We start from the raw sequence: 19,801 nt of genomic DNA, 5'->3' as shown, positions 1-19,801 counted from the left end.
TTGACATCACACACACATACATGGAATGTTGACATAACAACATCTTCTCAAAATCCACCACTGTAGTAAAAGTAATAGAACTATGACAAATAAAGATTTTCAAAAAAGGATTTATAATTTGATGTCAGACAGTTAAATGTTGTATTTATTACAATGTTTTATGTAATTTATTATATTAGGTGGTAAGTTACTCACTAGTTCAAATGACACAGATTGATAAACCAAAAAATTAAGAGGCAGAACTGAGCAGTATGATTTCTTCAATTTTCTCAAAGCTTTGTGATCCAATTCTAAACTTTCCAACTTTTTGAAGTTATATCTTTGTGCTTTAAATAATAAAAACATCCAACACTTTAATACTCAAGTATGAGACAGTAACAAAACTGTTACAACATATAACAGAATGAGAAAAGTTTATTTACAGGTCAATGCCCTGAAAATTCTCTTCTATACAAAACCCATACTGTTAAAATATTCCTAGAAACACAGCACTTCAATGTTTGATAATTATGAACTAAGTTGTTTAAATATTTCAACAACAATGCTTGTTATGCTAATATTTGAGGTTTCTTTAACCTTATGCAAGCACTCCTACATAAACAGTTACAGTGAGTACACTGTACCATTATCCTGTGAAACATTAGCCTGGCACAAAATCTATCTTGTATAGTAAACAACATAAGTTTTAGCACTAATAACCACATCATGAGTATGCATTTTTTAAGACTGGTCTCTTTATCATACACTCATATGTTTCAAGAAGGATAATACATCAAATATTTATTTTTTCTTTCTTTTCAATGCCTTGAAATCTCCCTCTTGCTGAGCTAAGCTTTGGTAAAGTTCTTGTACTTTCTTTTTTCTTTCTGCATCCCTTTCCAACTTCTCATTTAGCCATTCCCGGGCTAGGAATTGATTATCTCGACGAACCTCTCTGATTGCCCCCTTCAGTTCTCTCTTGTATTTATGTAACAACTTGTCTCGCTGCTGTTTATCCTTTCCCCCGCCACGTTGTTTTCGACCATCAAACACTTCTTCAACTCTTGGCTCAAACAACTTCAGAGGCTTAGGTTTCTTATGTTCTTGTACCAGAGGAGCTTTTACCGCATCATTTTGACACAGTTCTAACTTCTGTAAGTCCTCAATAAACATGTCAGGAAACATTTCAACAGGCAATTTTTTACACAGCAAGATCGCTGGTGAAAATATTTCCGAGTATGATGGTAAACTTCTGTACAAAGATGAAAACTGATTCAAAAGATGAACGGCACACCATAATATGGAAACATGATCATCTTCAGTAGCAGGAACTTGAGCTCTAATTTGAGAGACTGTCAAACTTGGCCTCTCTGACATTCTTGTGAGGTTTAATTACGGACAACTTGACGTAGTTTCTGCATGGTTTAAAAGGAGGAAAAACACTACAGAACTGACCATCTTCAACGCTACCAAGAAATAAAATTCCTTGTAAGAAGTTAACAGCCTCTGGAACAAAGCGTTTGGCATACGATACATACTCTAAAAATAGGCTACATAAGAAAAGTCCACTATAAATATCACTGTACCTGGTGACGATACAAGAAGTAAGCAGCTGGCTCATAAAGAGTGATGCAACTGTCACAACTGGATGTCGAAAATCTGATGTTGGGTAAAGTATACTTGCAAGTTTGAGAAATATCAAGCTGTCCAAGCCAGGGTAATTAACATATCCATTTCCTCTTCTCTTGAACTCTCTATCAAAATTCTCTTGCTTTTCAAGAATAACATCTAATACACTTTGAGCTGTTGCTACAGGAGACAACTGGGATAAATTATAAAGTTGAGGTACTAAAATATCTATTTCATTTAAGCTGGAATCACCACTTACACAAAGATCATTTAGATATTGTAGCAATATTCTAAAAAAAACTTCTAACTTTGTATGGTTATCAGCTACTAGTTCAGGATGGTTAGACTTAATGATTCGTTCAACGATAACTCCTGTTTCAGCAGAATTCCTATCAATCAACAGTTCCGTAAATTCTTCATATGTTTGAGGAACAGAAAATATGTAAGGTAGTTCTTTTCTAGCCTTTTCCATTATAAGTTTCCTTTTTTTGAAATCTGATTTAAGATCATCCATTTTACAACTTCCATGGTCAGAGAAACAACATCTTTCTCTTCATCCTCCGACTGAAGATCTGAATAACTGTCTTTATCATCACCACATTCTGAAGCTTCATCTGTATCAACTTCATGGCCCTCATCTTCAGTGGGTAACTGCTCATCATCTATAGCATAGTCACAATTTTCTTTCTCCTTCATCTGCTCACTTGAACTATGGACATCATCTCTACCTAGATACAATCCATCATCCAAATCATCAGCTGACACATGTTTACCTGAGACGCCAGTTTTTCAACTATTCCTTTCATTCTTCTTTTCCTATCAGCTTCTAGTTTATCTAATTTTTCCCTTTCTTCTTTAGCAAGTTCTTCCTGTGTCTTCAACCGATCTGATACCATGCCTCTCGCCTCAAATTTTAACTCTTTTACCATTAAATCATAATCATTATTTTCACTTGTCTCTTCTTTTTCTTTTCTTTTCACATCTCCAAGCAAAGCCTGGAACGTTTTAAAATCACTGTCTAATTTCTCAGTTAGTTCTAAAGTCGTTTCACGTTCCTTTTGGCGTTCATGTTTTTTCTGTTTGCTCTGAGCTATCATTTCTTCTATGATTTCTTTTCGAGATTTCCCACTTGAATCTACAGCATTTTCATCTTTTTTTGTCAAGAATCCCCCAAAGTGTACTTCCTTAACAAAATCTGCTCCAAGCTTAGCTCCTTCCTCTTCAGAATCACTTCTCGGATCATCATATTTTTCAATATCTGCAATGGACTGTCCCAAGTGGGTAAGCTCTCCTTCTTCGTTTAGATTGTAAATGTCAGTTTTACTCAGCCTCTTTTTCTCGTGAACAAGCCTAGCTATAGCTTTTTCATCCTCCTTAAGTTCAACATTATATTCACCGATTCGCCTGTCTTTAAAAACGTTAGCTTTATTTTTCAACTTGTATTCTTTAAGCAATGTCTTTTTTCGCTTCTCGAGTGCTCTACTCCTAGAAACTCCAGGAAGCCCCCTGTCCGTCTTTAACTTTTGTCCAAGAACATGATGCTTTTGTCGATTAATCTGAATTTCAAATGGATTTATATTAACTTTTCTTTCAGAGGACTTCAATTTTTTCTGCATTTTTTCTGATAAATGAAGTCTCATTTTTCCTTTACTTTTCTTAAGCCTACCCATTCTCGATACACTTGTGTTTATAACAAGTTACACTACAATCAAAATTCGTTTTCAAAGCAAATACTTCGATATATAAACTAAAACATAACACAATTTATGCAGAGACTTACTATTATTGGACTAAATGCTCTATCATACAATTACAAATCACAACGACATGACATACTTAAACTAATTTATATACCTTTACTTGCACGTTAACATCCATGCACGTTGTACAAATACACAGCGCCCTCTCTATGCGAAACCCTATTATTCATTATTTTCACCGGAAAGTTAGTGGTTTGTCTGCGCTCTGTTCGCTTCAGAAAATCGAACCACGGATTTTAATATATTTACATAACACAGTATTTAAGGGCCTACTGATCCATTTCGGCTGTCCTATCCTCTAAACTAAACCAAAATTTCTACTTGAAATAGTCGGTACTTGGTGAACTCTATAATTACAAAATTGAATGAAAACAAAATAATTATTTGTTTCATAAATACATCATATTTTTTTTACGATAAATAGAAATACGGTAATACCAAAAAACATTTTTAATACGGACGTTTCGGAATTTCCTTGATTTCCATCATTAGCAGTAATATCTCAACAAATAATAATTCATAATATCTGAACTACAAAAACCAACATTAGCGTTGAGCGAGATTTCGTATTCAATCGGAAAAGTTTAGAAAAAACATGTTTAAACGGTAACAATATATGGAAAGCACGATAAATTGTGCGGCACACAAATTTAATAAAAAACGTTGTTAACAGAAACTATTATAGACAATAGCTTAAATATAAACACTGTATCTTTAATTTTATAGTAAATATCAAATAAAAACACTGATGATCCGTAACTGATTACATTAATGACAATTGTGGGAAGTTGAAGTTATTATTTAATGTTGGTGATCATTGAAAATATAGAGGTTTTCTTTAATAAACAGTTCGTAATATGTGATTCCGGAGTCGAAAATGTGAAAGTTTTCGAGAAGTATGGATGTTTGTTATTCTCCAGTGGCGGCACCAGGAAGGGGGCTTGAACCCCCCTCACTGCCCCCAATATTGTTACCTATATATATATATTCATAAAATATGGAAAGCACAATCGTCATTGTTGCTTAACAATTAACATCAAAGAGACATAGATCTGTAAAACTCAACGTCTTCATTAAGACGGAAGTATGTGTCATGCGTCCCATAGCAACATACTGAATGCACTGAAATTCATGCGATGTATTGCTGCTCCCTGTGTAATACCATTCTATCTTGAGCTTTGACGAAGATTAGACAACCACGTTTATTTCAAGTTACAACAGAACAGGCGCATTGTTTTGAAGTAATATTGACTATAAACACAGCATGATGAAAGATAGTTAGCCTGTTAGTCCATGTGAAGTTAAAACACTCTGAGAAATAATTCGTTTCTGCTATGTAAACTATGTTTTTATGTTACATTTCTTTTGATTTGCAGCTTTACTCCAAATGGTATATAAAATGTTCAATTTAATCTCATCCTGATTTTCTTTATTATTATGTATTACCTTAGGTGGAATTTAGGTGAGCTTCCTCTTTTACATATACGCATATTTTCATAAATAGATTATTTTTTATTTGTAATAATGAATTATTAATCAGAGTATTGAAAACGCAGTTCAAAATAGCACATCTTTCTGAAATGTACCCTGTTATTAACATTATTATAATTTACCATCTATACTCCATATTGATGGTATTTTGGGAAGCCCCTCCACAGTTTACCTCAGACCCCCCCCAACGAAAATATCCTGGCGCCGCCACTGTTATTCTCACAATGCAATTTGAAAGTTTTCAAGAAGTATGGGTGTTTGTTATGCTCACTACACAATTTGAAAGTTTTCAGGAAGTATGGGTGTTTGTTATGCTCACTACACAAAGTTTGAAATGGGTGTTTATGCTCACTACACAATTTGAAAGTTTTCAAGAAGTATGGGTTTTCAGGAAGTTGTTATGCTCACTACACAATTTGAAAGTTTTCAGGAAGTATGGGTGTTTGTTATGCTCACTACACAATTTGAAAGTTTTCAAGAAGTATGGGTGTTTGTTATGCTCACTACACAATTTGAAAGTTTTCAGGAAGTATGGGTGTTTGTTATGCTCACTATACAATTTGAAAGTTTTCAGGAAGTATTGGTGTTTGTTATGCTCACTACACAATTTGAAAGTTTTCAAGAAGTATGGGTGTTTGTTATGCTCACTACACAATTTGAAAGTTTTCAGGAAGTATGGGTGTTTGTTATGCTCACTACACAATTTGAAAGTTTTCAGGAAGTATGGGTGTTTGTTATGCTCACTATACAATCAGATATAACACTCCAGTTGATTACTTAGCAAGATCCACTTCTTGCTGAAATTTCAATGTGCTCGTGTGCATGTATTTGTAGGTCACGTGTAATTTTTCCAATATAGCTAGGTTTACGGCAACTACAAATACATTTATATGAACTCATAGAATGTATTTGGTTTTAAACATAAATTTTCAGTTCAAAATTTTGTTTGCTAATTAAAGGTATAATAGTTCCACAGTGACACAGCAGAATGTCTGCAGACTCACATCGCTAAATTCTGGGTTTCGATACTCATGACAGACAGAACACAGATTGTCCGTTGTGTAGCTTTGTGCTTAATTCAAACAAACGAATGGAATAATAAAAATTAGTGGATATTATGAGACAATGTGCGACTTTTTCGTATATTCTACAAGATGTCTCTGCGCTAGCCGTCCACAATTTAGCAGTGTAAGAGAAGAGTGAAGGCAGCTAGTCATCACCAGCGACCGCCAACTCTTGGGCTACTCTTTTAACAACGAATAGTGGGATTGACTGTTACATTATGATATGACCACAGCAGAAGGAGCAAGAATGTTTGATGTGACAGGGATTCGATTCTGCAACCGTCAGGCTATGAGTCGGGTGTCCTAACAATCAGGCCATACCAGGCCTGTCTCCTCCTGGTAGATTTCTGCGGACACTCATAGGTTCTATTTGATTTATTAAAACTTTTCGCCTGTTAGAATGTATGAAATTTAGGTGATACAAATTACTTTGTAATATGTTTTGAATTTGTGAAATTTCTGAGAAAAAAAAATCTTATTGGCTCTGTGTAGAAGATTTTGAAGAAGACAAGGTTACGTTTGACAGAGCCCAGTACAAAACTGTCGAAACGATTGTGTAAGCCAGTAAATGTTTTCTTACGGTAAACAGATGTGGCAAAAACTGTTTGTATTGTTTATTAGACATCTAAAAACGCTAAGTTATTGTTTTCTACCATGTCACATGTAAAGTTTAAACAAGGGTGTTGTAAGTTTAGGTATACTTGGAACTTTATGCCGTGTCTTTGCTGTGAAAGAGTACAAAAGCACCATCAACGTGTCTTTTATATAATACTGTTTGTAATAAATAGGAGAGTTATCCAGCCATTAATATTCGTAATAACATAGATAAATACTTGCGAGATTCGAACCTAACGGTCATCTCATCGCCACTACGTCCATCTGGTCACCTTAACCTCTCCTCACATGTCAACCTCTCCATCCCAGGCACCATTATAGTAATTTGGTTATACGTACCCAAATTATACTTATAATTCAATTCTTGATAACCCAATTATGATAAACCCTCAAACTTATCGCTGATACACTGAAGACGAAAGTAAATAAAAGATAGATAATGAACAAATCAAGAATATTTCAAGTAGATAACGTAACAATAATAAAAGGAAATAATATTATAAACGAAAATTGCTTTGCTTCTCTCATCTAAATATTTTAAATATTAAAATTTTAGTATAAATTTTATAAAGTAAGACTTTGTTATTAACGTCTAAGAATATTCAACATCTGTCTGTATGTCTATTATAAAAACAAGAGAATCCTCAATAGCCGCGGCACTTGAAATTCTTTTATGCAAGAATAGAATGAATTAATCTATGAGACATTGAGCGTTATTAAGGTTTGACTTCCTGAGTCCAAAAATGTAATTAGATCTCAAATCGGTTAAGAAATTTAAGCTACGAGATAAAGAGTCATGTCTCAAACAACAACAACAAACTTGGAACCAGATAAAGAGTCATGCCTCAAAAAGGAACAACAAACTTGGAACCAGATAAAGAGTCATGCCTCAAAAAGCAACAACAAACTTGGAACCAGATAAAGAGTCATGTCTCAAAAAGCAACAACAAACTTGGAACCAGATAAAGAGTCATGCCTCAAAAAGCAACAACAAACTTGGAACCAGTTAAAGAGTCATGTCTCGAAGAGCAACAACAAACTTGGAACCAGATAGTCATGTCTCGAAGAGCAACAACAAACTTGGAACCAGATAAAGAGTCATGCCTCACAAAGCAACAACAAACTTGGAGCCATTCTATTAGTCGCATCTAACTAGAGGGGATTTTCAATAGCCGCAACACTTGAACTTTAACGCTAGCTGTCAGCACCATACATGCATTTGACCTACTTACAACTTGTTTTATTTTCGATCCAAAATGGCGTCACGAAAAAAAGTTACAAAATGAAGAAGCATTACACTTGTATTGTAGCAGCTGAAATACTTGGCAGTCAACAGGTTAAGAAGACAACACATGGAGACAAGACACAGAGAATTAAAAACAAAAATAAACAAAATAAAAAACCAAATCGAGGAGAAGTAAAACTATCAAAACAAGAAAAATGGACGATTTCTACTCCCAACTTAATGAAAAAACATATCCGAAACAATGCGTAAAAGACTTACAAATGGAGACACAGTAACAAGAAAATACCCACAGCTAGAACACAATAATACCACAGTATATACAAATAAAGAAAAAGCCAAAACATTCAAACAAGTTTAAAACACACAATGACCCAGACGTGAACACATACTTTTATAACAAAGTATACAACTTTATAACAGTGAACTATTTGAACCACTCTTTCCAGTCAACTTTTAAATAGCTACCAAATCAACAATACAAATAAATACACAAAGACAATGCTTACAAAAAACAATTTCCGCACAAGGATTCAAAGAAGGAATAACTAACACAAAAAGCCATTATTTGAACATCTCACAGCAATTTTTAATTTATCATTATAAAGTATACAAATAGCTACTGACCAAACAGCCTGACCAGCTGTGTAGACATAATTCTTGAGAGAATAATCAGTAACAGACTCTCCACATTCCTGGATATAACATCAAAATTACCAGAACAAAATGGTTTCAGAAACTTCAGACCATTTAGTCAGATTAAGCAGAGTAACTGTTGATAGTTTTAATAAATGAGAATGCACTGTCGCTTGTTTTTTCAATATTGAGATGGTATTCGACACTGTATGGCATAACGGTCTCCAGTTCCAAATGCAAGAAATGGGACTGCTGCGGGGAACTGTTCGCTGGCTATCTAACTTTCTGTAAAACAGAATATGTTGAGAGACCTTCTCAGAGGGTTTTACTCCAGAAGCTGATGTCCTGCAAGGAGGGGTGTTTAGCCCTATCCTATTCATCATGTACGTGAATAATATGCCTCTAAAAGATCCATACTCCTCACATTTCGCAATGTGACAGTCTAGAAAAGTGCACCATCACCAGCAATAGCAGCCAGAAACATACAACCACAATTAAATAGAATAAGTGAATATTGACAAAAATACAAAATCTAAATAAACACAACTACTACTATTCACAACGTTAACTAAACATAAAAAAGCACAACCTCAGATCTATATGAATGAAGCACTCCTTCAAACTACCTTCACCACCTTTCACTTACGCCATCAGCTCTCCTCAGCACAGATAAAGTGCAATTAAATTTTCATTTATTGTGTTTATAGTTTTTGTGGTTGACTTTATGCATGTAAGTATTATTATACAGGTATAAAGAAGCAATATTTTTACTTAAAATGCTTCATAATGCGTAATCTTTGGAGGTCTGTAACGGATTATTTTAATTTACAGTATTTTTTATGAGAAAAATTGATTCGGTTTTCAAACAGCTTTCTGGAACGGATAACCTGCTTGAGACCCACTGTACCTACTTCTCACTGAAAACTTGTCTAATGAGGTTTGTTTCTGCCTGCATTTTAAAATGTTTCTGAAGTAAGACGTGGCATTGTCATTGAAAAGGTTTATGTTTCGATTTGCTACAACTTTGTCAGGGTGAAAAAACTTTGTAACTTTCCCCATTTTTCACACATTTCCTTGATCAGTGAACTAGGAACATCCTCCCTTCATTCCTCCTCATCAGAAGACACTTCCACAGTCGTCTTCTGTAGCTGCTCCTTCTGAAGGTCTTGGAGTTCTTCCGTGGTGAGCTCAGTGTTGTGGTCTTCCACCAACTCCTTCACATCATCACCACTCAACATTCAAGCCCATACACTTGTCTAGTGAGACAATATCCTCATCAACAAGCACAGCCTCAAAGACTTCAAAGTCTCTATCTGCTACTGAGTCTGGCCACAATTTCTTCCAGGATGAGTTCATGGTCCTCAAAGACACTTCCCTCCAGGCTTTGTCTATGATCCTCAAGCAATGGAGAATATTAGTGATTTTTCTAGAACTCTCTGAGGGTTAACTCTGTATCAGAGGTCACTTCAAAGCGCCTTTGAAACAGTGCTTTGGTGCACAGCTTCTTAGAGTTTGATATGACCTACTGTTCCATGGGCTGAATGACAGGAGTCATGTTAGGGGGCAAGAGCCTCACCATAATGAAACTGCACTCCTTCACCAACCCGTCCTCCAAGCCTGGTGGGTGAACAGGTGCATTGTCCATCACAAGAAGGGCCTTGAGTGGCAATTGTTTTTCCGTGAGGTAATTCTTTACACTTGGGGCAAACACTTCATGGACCCACTCCATAAAAAATTGCCTGGTTATCCATGCTTTACTATTAAGCCCTCCACATAACATTTAGTTTACTTTTCAGGACATTATTTTGCTTAAAATCCCTCGGGTTCTCAGAATGGTACACAAGCAAAGGCTTAAGTTTTAAGTCCCCACTTGCATTCCTACATAACAATAGAGTTAGCCTGTCCTTCATTAGCTTGTGTCCTAGCAGTGACTTCTCCTCCTTGGTGATGTAGGTCCTCTTTGGCATTTTCTTCCAAAGGAGGTCTGTGTCATCACAGTTGAACCCTAAGCTTCTACATAGTCCTTAAATTCCCTAACAAATTTATCAGCAGCATCTGTTAGAACTGGCACCCTCCCCATGTCTCACACACTATGTATGCCACTTCTCTTCCAAAATGTTTCAAACCATCCCTACTGGCCTTAAAGGCATCACTTGTATCATCACTCATTCCAGGGGTGTTTTTTAGGAGGTCAGCATGCAACTGCTTTGCTTTCTCACAAATGATGGTCTCAGAAATGCTATCACCAGATAACTGTTTTACGTTTACCCAAATTAACAACAATTTTTCTACCTCTTCTATTGTTTTTAATCTTTGTTTCGTAAGCACTGTCTCTCCTTTTGCAACATCAGCTCCTTTGATGACCTCTTTATTTTTCAGTATGGTGCAGACTGAAGACTTCACCATACCAAACTGTGTAGCAAGGTCAGACACGTGAACACCACTCTTATACTTCGCTATGAGATCTTTTTTCACCTCTATTGTGGCTCTAACAACTTTTCATTTTGGTTTGCTGCTTTCATTATCCTTCTTTAACCCCGTGGTGGCTTATTTAATCAGAATATTTAGAAAAACAACAACAAAAAAGAAAAACGAGAACGTTCACAACAGATTTTAGCGGGGGTGTGGACTGAGCAACAGATGCGGGTAAAATGTTTTGGGCAGCTTGGCGTGGACTGAAAATAGTCGAAGGGTCATTCGGGTTATTTCGGGGGATCGGGCCACAACAGCTTGGTTCTGAAACTGAGTTTATGTTCAACAACCGAGGGAGTCGTTCGAGAACCGAGGTACCACTGTATTTTATATATAAAAAAGGCCACCTATAAACTAGACTCCACATTAGTTTAAGGGTTAATTACTAAACATCGAAAGGGTTTTATGTAAATGTTTCATAGTTGATACCTATCTAATGATAGTGTAAATAATTATGGAACTATAATGAGAAATAATTTATTTGCACCAAGTGTATGTGTAGACAGTACATGGACATTGCCTGAAAGGGGCCTGAGTAAGTACGGGTTACTCTGGCCCTCGTGTACCATGTATAAATACACTTGACAGTTGCAAAAAGAAAATTTAAAGGAAAGAGGAAGAGGTCCACGAAACTTGACCCACCTTGGTACATAAACATCAATACCCAAACACCCATACAAGAGAGAGAGACAATAATCACAATGTCTTTCACAATCCAGCTGGCTTCAAGATTCCCTGTACTTGGAAAAAGGTCTTTTCAGTACTAGATATAGCAATACTTTTTAATGTGTTAAAAATCTGCGAAATGTCTGAGTGAAGATAGTAGTAGTCAAAAGAAGCTCTGCGAACAATATTTATAACAAACAATTATCTGCTACTTAAAACAAATCAATTACTTTATTTTGTGAAACATTTTCAACAGTGTTAAGTTACACGTTAAAATGCTACACACATTAAAAAGCAAGTATTAACTTTCACACAAGTGTGAATACTAAAGAACAGCAGAGGACGTCTCCACTAGACCTTGCTTTCATATGGCAACCTGTTAATTATACATGTTTTTAACTAATATTTGAGGTTATCTTGAAACACAATATGTATTCTGGTATTTGTTTAAAGTCAGAACAATGCTGTTAATTTATGCAATTACTTCTGTAAGGCTAGGGCACTGTTCTTGTTACTGTTCACATAAAGTTAGAACTATGAGGTCATTGTATGTAACTATTTATGTGGTATTAGAACAAAGATGTTAATGTATGTAACTATTTTTATGGAATTAGAACAACGATGTTAACATATGTAACTATTTTTATCGAATTAGAACAATGATGTCAATGTAACTATTTTTACGGAATTAAAACAATGATGTTAATGTAATAATTCATATGGAATTAAAACAATGACGTTAATGTAGCTATTTATATGGAATTAGAACAATGACGTTAATGTAACTATTTATATGGAATTAGAACAATAATGTTAATGTAACTATTTATATGGAATTAGAACAATGATGTTAATGTAACTATTTATATGGAATTAGAACAATGATGTTAATGTAACTATTTATATGGAATTAGAACGATGACGTTAATGTAACTATTTTTATGGAATTAGAACAATGACGTTAATGTAACTATTTTTATGGAATTACAACAATGACGTTAATGTAACTATTTATATGGAATTACAACAATGATGTTAATGTAATAATTCATATGGATTTAAAACAATGACGTTAATGTAACTATTTTTATGGAATTACAACAATGACGTTAATGTAATAATTCATATGGAATTAAAACAATGACGTTAATGTAACAATTCATATGGAATTAAAACAATGACGTTAATGTAACTATTTTTATGGAATTAGAACAATGACGTTAATGTAACTATTTTTATGGAATTAGAACAATGACGTTAATGTAACTATTTTTATGGAATTAGAACAATGACGTTAATGTAACTATTTATATGGAATTAGAAGAATGATGTTAATGTATGCAACTATTTATATGGAATTAGAATAATGATAATGTAACTGATTATTTCGAGTTAGAACAATAATATTAAAGTATGTAACTGCTACTATGGAAGTAAAACAATGTTGTTAGTGTATGTTAATAATGCCACTAAGAGGGTGACATTATAGAACATTCTATATAATACTATACTATCTCAATTTGGAACAGATATACTGTTTCATATCCATTAAAATTTTTTTTCTCACTGTATTCACAATTTAACTGTGTTCCAGGAAATCAGAATTAATTTTCAGTTGTTTACATAATGTTCAGTCTTTAAGACTGGTCAGTGACAGTTCAGGTTTGTGAAAGAACCTCCTGTGGTATCTACTTGTATGTCTAGGATGAGGGACACCTGAACATCATATTACACTGACCCTCAAGTCTACAACACAGTGCACTGACCACTCCTGGTTTTACTTGTGTTTTTACAGAAAACCTAAATAAATCAGTTGAACAATGTTGAGACAAATAATATCTTCCAGTAATCTGATTATGTAGGCTGTAAACATCTTCAGGTAGAAGTAACAACTTCAGCCATACTTTATATCCATTTGTAGTTTAGTATAGGCATAAAGAATCCTGTTATGTGTAACAAATTTTAGTCTATTGGCTGTATCGAGCCAAACAGAGTATCTTCATTACAGTATAATATTATACTATGGTCATATCATACTATGGTAATATTATAACAGTATAACATTATACTATGGTAATATTATAACAGTATAATATTATACTATGGTAATATTATAACAGTATAACATTATACTATGGTCATATTATAACAGTATAATATTATACTATGGTAATATCATACTGTGGTAATATTATAACAGTATAACATTATACTATGGTCATATTATAACAGTATAATATTATACTGGTCATATCATACTATGGTAATATAAGATAATATTATACTATGGTAATATCATAGTGTGGTAAAATCTTTTTATACATTTAATTTGTTAACATTTATATATACCATAAGAACCATATATCTATCTACTTCTATGATAAACATAACAGAGATTGTACTGTACATAATTTTCACTGATACATTAAGTAAATACCCGATGTGAAAGGGAAAGTCCTATTACCTATTACCTGAACCTATTATCAAGACAATTCAGTGATGTTCAAGGTAAGTCTAAATTAATGTTTACCATATGTGACAAAAGTCTACACTGGAAGTGACCATATTTGACAGTTTCATGATACCACTAAGACTGTTCCACTGGTGATATCACGATATACTCCAATGTTCTTCAGGTACCACACTTGCCATGTAAAGAATTAATGTCAACAGAAATTCTTTTTGTGTTGAGCCACTTTGAAAATGATCCAATCAAAACACCCGGTATATTTGTTCTTCTCATGTATCACCTCACTCATTATCAATAGAACCTGCTACATAACACTTAATTACGTCACAGAATCAGTGACGTCGTTGTTTTCACAGCTAAGAATGGATTGTATAGTTTACACAAGAAAACTTCATTAATGTAAGTTTTAAAATTACATTCTTACTTACAAATATCACAGATGCTCACCAGCACTTAACTCACTACAAGTATGTATGCTTGTAGATTACATATGTAATTTATTATACATTGCTATACTGGTTCATATGTATTACTGTAAGTCCATCTATTTACGGAGAAACAATTTCTGAAGTGAATGTTTAAAAATCCCTATAATTACATATCCCATCACACACACAGTTTACAGAAACAATTAGTCTTCTTGTAACACTAAAACACCACAGTTAAATTTGAGGACACATCCAGAAAATTGTTATAATATTAACTTTTACACAGTTTTGTGCAAAACTTAAATGACTTTTTAACAGATATGAAATGTCCTTAAGGAAAGAGATATGAAATGTCCTTAAGGAAAGAGATATGTCGTTAAGGAAAGATATATGAAATGTCCTTAAGGAAAGAGATATGAAATGTCCTTAAGGAAAGAGATATGAAATGTCGTTAAGGAAAGAGATATGAAATGTCGTTAAGGAAAGATATATGAAATGTCCTTAAGGAAAGATATATGAAATGTCCTTAAGGAAAGAGATATGAAATGTCCTTAAGGAAAGAGATATGAAATGTCCTTAAGGAAAGAGATATGAAATGTCGTTAAGGAAAGATATATGAAATGTCCTTAAGGAAAGAGATATGAAATGTCCTTAAGGAAAGAGAATGCATAACACATTTAATATGAATTCTTATTTTAGAAAGAGGCAACACCATTACTAACTTTCTTTACTATTCCACAGTTTGTTTTCATACTTTATGTATTACTCATTTGTCACCAGTGAACTCCACTTTACCACAGAAAACAACAGCTTCTTATAAATGTCTTTATTATTCCGTGTGATATGTTGTCTTCAATGTTTTAAACAGCCTATAAATAAACAGCACAAAATGAGTTGTATTACTTCACAAACAGATTGTTTCTTTACATTTATTTCACAAAATGTCAACAACACATTTTGAAATGTTTACATTTTCTAATGAGAGGCTTAATATTTAAAGCTACATTAGAAAAGTACTGGAAATTCCTAGAAGGATTCGGCTCTTGTTAATAAAATGTTATGCTAATTACAAGCCAACTATGGAAACTTCTATTAAAATAGAAGGATGCGGCTCTTGTTAATAAAATGTTATGCTAATTATAAGCCAGCTATGGAAACTTCTATTAAAAACCCTTTATTTTGTGAAACATTTTCAACAGTGTTAAGTTACACGTTAAAATGCTACACATATTAAAAAGTAAGTATTAACTTTCACACAAGTGTGAATACTGAAGAACAGCAGAGGACGTCTCCACTAGACCTTGCTTTCATATGGCAACCTGTTAATTATACATGTTTTTAACTAATATTTGAGGTTATCTTGAAACACAATATGTATTCTGGTATTTGTTTAAAGTCAGAACAATGTTGTTAATTTATGCAATTACTTCTGTAAGGCTAGGGCAATGTTCTTGTTACTGTTCACATAGAGTTAGAACAATGAGGTTATTGTATGTAACTATTTATGTGGTATTAGAAAAATGATGTGAATGTATGCAACTATATCTGGTATTAGAACGACAACGTTAACATATGCAACTATTTATCTGGTATTAGAACGATGACGTTAACATATGTAACTATTTATCTGGTATTAGAACGATGACGTTAACATATGTAACCATTTATCTGGTATTAAAACGATGACGTTAACGTATGCAACTATTTATCTGGTATTAGAACGATGACGTTAACATATGTAACTATTTATCTGGTATTAGAATGACAACGTTAATGTATGCAACTATTTATCTGGTATTAGAATGACGACGTTAACGTATGCAACTATTTATCTGGTATTAGAACGATGACGTTAATGTATGCAACTATTTGTCTGGTATTAGAACGACGTTGTTAACGTATGTAACTATTTGTCTGGTATTAGAACGATGTTATTGTATGTAACTATTTATCTGGTATTAGAAAAATGATGTTAATGTAACTATTTATATAGTATTAGAACAATGATGTTAATGTATGCAACTATTATCTGGTATTAGAATGATGTTGTTAGTGTATGTAACTATTTATCTGTATTAGAACAATGATGTTAGTGTATGTAACCATTGTATCTAATTAGAACAATGTTGTTAATGTATGTAACTGATTGTATGTAATTAGAACAATGTTAGTGTATGCAACTGATTGTATGTAATTAGAACAATGTTGTTAGTGTATGTAACTGATTGTCTGGTATTAGAACAATGTTGTTAGTGTATGTAACTATTTGTCTGGTATTAGAACAATGCGTTAGTGTATGTAACTGATTGTCTGGTATTAGAACAATGTTGTTGTATGTAACTATTTATCTGGTATTAGAAAAATGATGTTAATGTAACTGATTGTATGTAATTAGAACAATGATGTTAGTGTATGTAACTGATTATTTGTAATTAGAACAATGTTGTTAGTGTATGTAACTGATTGTATGTAATTAGAACAATGTTGTTAGTGTATGTAACTGATTGTATGTAATTAGAACAATGTTGTTAGTGTATGTTCATCAGAGTTAAACTCTATATGATAGAACAGCTACTTATGGAAGTATCATTGTTTTTCTCTTTTGGAAACAATGGAATATTCCTCTACAGTGGGCAGTATTGGCTGAACAAGCAGCTAAACAAGGAATATTAGCAACTTAGAAACATTTAACTGCAGTGTTTGGTGGTAAAAGTAGCCATTGTGATTATCCAGCAAGAGAAATGAAAAGAACTGGCGTACCTTTAGAGAATTTGTACTTGAGTAGTGGCATAGCTCAGCACTAGTTCACTTTATATGAAAACTGAGTTGTTGTTTTTGTGTTGGAAACATACATGTAATTTATACTTATAATGATAGCTGGTTTTTTGTGTTGATCATATCCCAATCTGAGAAAAACAAGTTCCTACTAGGAATCTTGCTGCGTCTATACATTCTTACACACCCATAATACACATTTCATGCATAACACTATGGGACAGCAAAATTGTAACAATTTGTGTTTAGTGTTACTATTAAAGCAGTGAAAAAGATTAGATTTTGAAACAGTTTTTCAGCAAAGGAAAAAAACTGTATATTTATATAAGAAGTGAAGTTCATTTGCAAAGTAATATAGAACCTAACACAGAACCTCTTCCACACTAACACGTTTTCTTTACAAACTTACTTGTACAAAATGCTTGCAGACTTATTAACTAGCAGTTTCACGCAAATAAAACAAACCTGTTGTTAAGACTACTTACAATTATGTTAAAAGGCTTTAATTACAAACAAACTGTTTTTTCAATGTGGTTAATTTAACTGTTTTAATAATGCTATATTTATGTATCTAGTTCTAACACCTAACATAAACAGATTAGTAAAAATTATTGTTAAGTTAATAAATTTTTCAAACCAGCAACAACACTGGTAAGAACACAGATTTTAAAAGAAATGACAATCAGAAATCGGGAGAAGACTGAAGACACAGGACCTTCCAGAATACTAGTCTTGCGATTAAAACTTCTAAAGCTTATAAATACATTTGGACATCACAGCATAGTGTCAAAGGAAGTTAGGATCTTTGGTGGGTTTGTCTTGAGACACCTCTAACTTTAGCTGTACAAGTAAATAAGGAATTAAGGTAGTCATCAAAGCATGCCAAACCCTTTCGAATAGTTGATGGCCTTTAGTAACCTCTCTCTAAGCTTCTCTTTTGTGGTGTATTCCGGCAGTAGCAGAACATTGAAACAGGTATGGGCAGTGGGAAGTCTGGAATAACATATGAAAGTGTTATCATGAAAAACATTTCATGTATAAAATCATTTAAAACCTTAGGATAAAATATAAGTACCACAAGTTAAAACTGAACAGTGAAGAATAGCCATGTTAAAAGAGAAATAACACTGGTTACAACTAATCAGTGAAGGATAGTATCACACGTTAAAATGGTTAGAAATAACACTGGTTAAAACTGATCAATTAAGGACAGTGTTACACATAAAAAAGTTAGAAATAACACTGGTTAAAACTGATCAATTAAGGATAGTGTCACATGTTAAAACAGAAATAATATTGGTTAAAACTGATCAATTAAGGATAGTGTCACACATTAAAACAGAAATAACACTGGTTAAAACTGATCAATTAAGGATAATGTCACATGTTGAAATAGAAATAGCATTGGTTAAAACTGATCAATTAAGGATAGTGTCACACATTAAAACAGAAATAACACTGGTTAAAACTGATCAATTAAGGATAGTGTCACATGTTGAAACAGAAATAACATTGGTTAAAACTGATCAATTAAGGACAGTGTTACACATAAAAACAGTTAGAAATAACACTGGTTAAAACTGATCAATTAAGGATAGTGTCACACATTAAAACAGAAATAACACTGGTTAAAACTGATCAACTAAGGATAGTGTCACATGTTGAAACAGAAATAACATTGGTTAAAACTGATCAATTAAGGACAGTGTTACACATAAAAACAGTTAGAAATAACACTGGTTAAAACTGATCAATTAAGGATAGTGTCACATGTTAAAACAGAAATAATATTGGTTAAAACTGATCAATTAAGGATAGTGTCACATGTTAAAACAGAAATAACACTGGTTAAAACTGATCAATTAAGGATGTGTCACATATTAAAACAGAAATAACACTGGTTAAAACTGATCAATTAAGGATAGTGTCACATGTTAAAACAGAAATAATATTGGTTAAAACTGATCAATTAAGGATAGTGTCACACATTAAAACAGAAATAACACTGGTTAAAACTGATCAATTATGGATAGTGTCATGTTAAAACAGTTAGAAACAACACTGGTTAAAACTGATCAGTGAAGGATAGTGTCACACGTTTTAACTAACAATAATTCAACACTTTCATTTTAAGAGGATTAATTCAAATATTAAAAATTATTGATTATTTATCTTTACAAATAATTCTTAGTGAGTTATCAGGATGACAAAATATGGAACATCATTGTTACTGTTACCTTCAGTCCATGTTAAAAAAACAAGAGAAAGAGAGCAACTCTGGCCTAAGAACATTCATCCAAGTACTACAGGGTGAAAGGTTACTTGACTAATTGTTTTTCCTTTAGTTAAACAACCTTCTACTAGATGGATTTATGAAGATACAGTTAAGGTCCTTTTTCTGTGATATCCTTTAGATGGGAGTGGTATTTCTTTTTGATAAGTCATTGTTGGTTTTATTGTAGAATAACTGTACGTGTATATTTATGATAAAAAAATCTGAAATACTGCTTTAGGCTTAATATGATGGCAAACTAAAGGAGAGGTAAAACCTGTCTTATTTTAGATGCCATAGC

The 19,801-nt window shown here is 33.2% G+C and overlaps 2 protein-coding genes across 2 annotated transcripts in view; both read right to left on the bottom strand.

The window, feature by feature from the left end:
- Positions 1 to 386: 386 nt before the first annotated feature.
- On the bottom strand, positions 387 to 3,516 carry LOC143245384 (nucleolar protein 14-like). The gene is given in 4 exon segments (XM_076491657.1): positions 387 to 1,359; positions 1,361 to 2,116; positions 2,119 to 2,381; positions 2,384 to 3,516. Coding segments are annotated over 4 exon segments (2,493 nt in total). The 5' UTR covers positions 3,279 to 3,516; the 3' UTR covers positions 387 to 780.
- Positions 3,517 to 15,352: 11,836 nt separating this feature from the next.
- Positions 15,353 to 19,801, bottom strand: part of LOC143245382 (ubiquitin-protein ligase E3A-like) — a 49,305-nt gene continuing 44,856 nt past the window's right edge. The window contains exon 10 of the mRNA XM_076491655.1: positions 15,353 to 18,221. Coding sequence (XP_076347770.1) covers positions 18,101 to 18,221 — 121 coding nt within the window. The 3' untranslated portion in view covers positions 15,353 to 18,100. The remainder of the gene's footprint in view (positions 18,222 to 19,801) is intronic.

This window comes from Tachypleus tridentatus, chromosome 2 (genome assembly GCF_004210375.1).
Source record: "Tachypleus tridentatus isolate NWPU-2018 chromosome 2, ASM421037v1, whole genome shotgun sequence".
Taxonomy (NCBI): Eukaryota; Metazoa; Arthropoda; class Merostomata; order Xiphosura; family Limulidae; genus Tachypleus; species Tachypleus tridentatus.
This window is presented reverse-complemented; position numbering and strand designations above follow the sequence as displayed.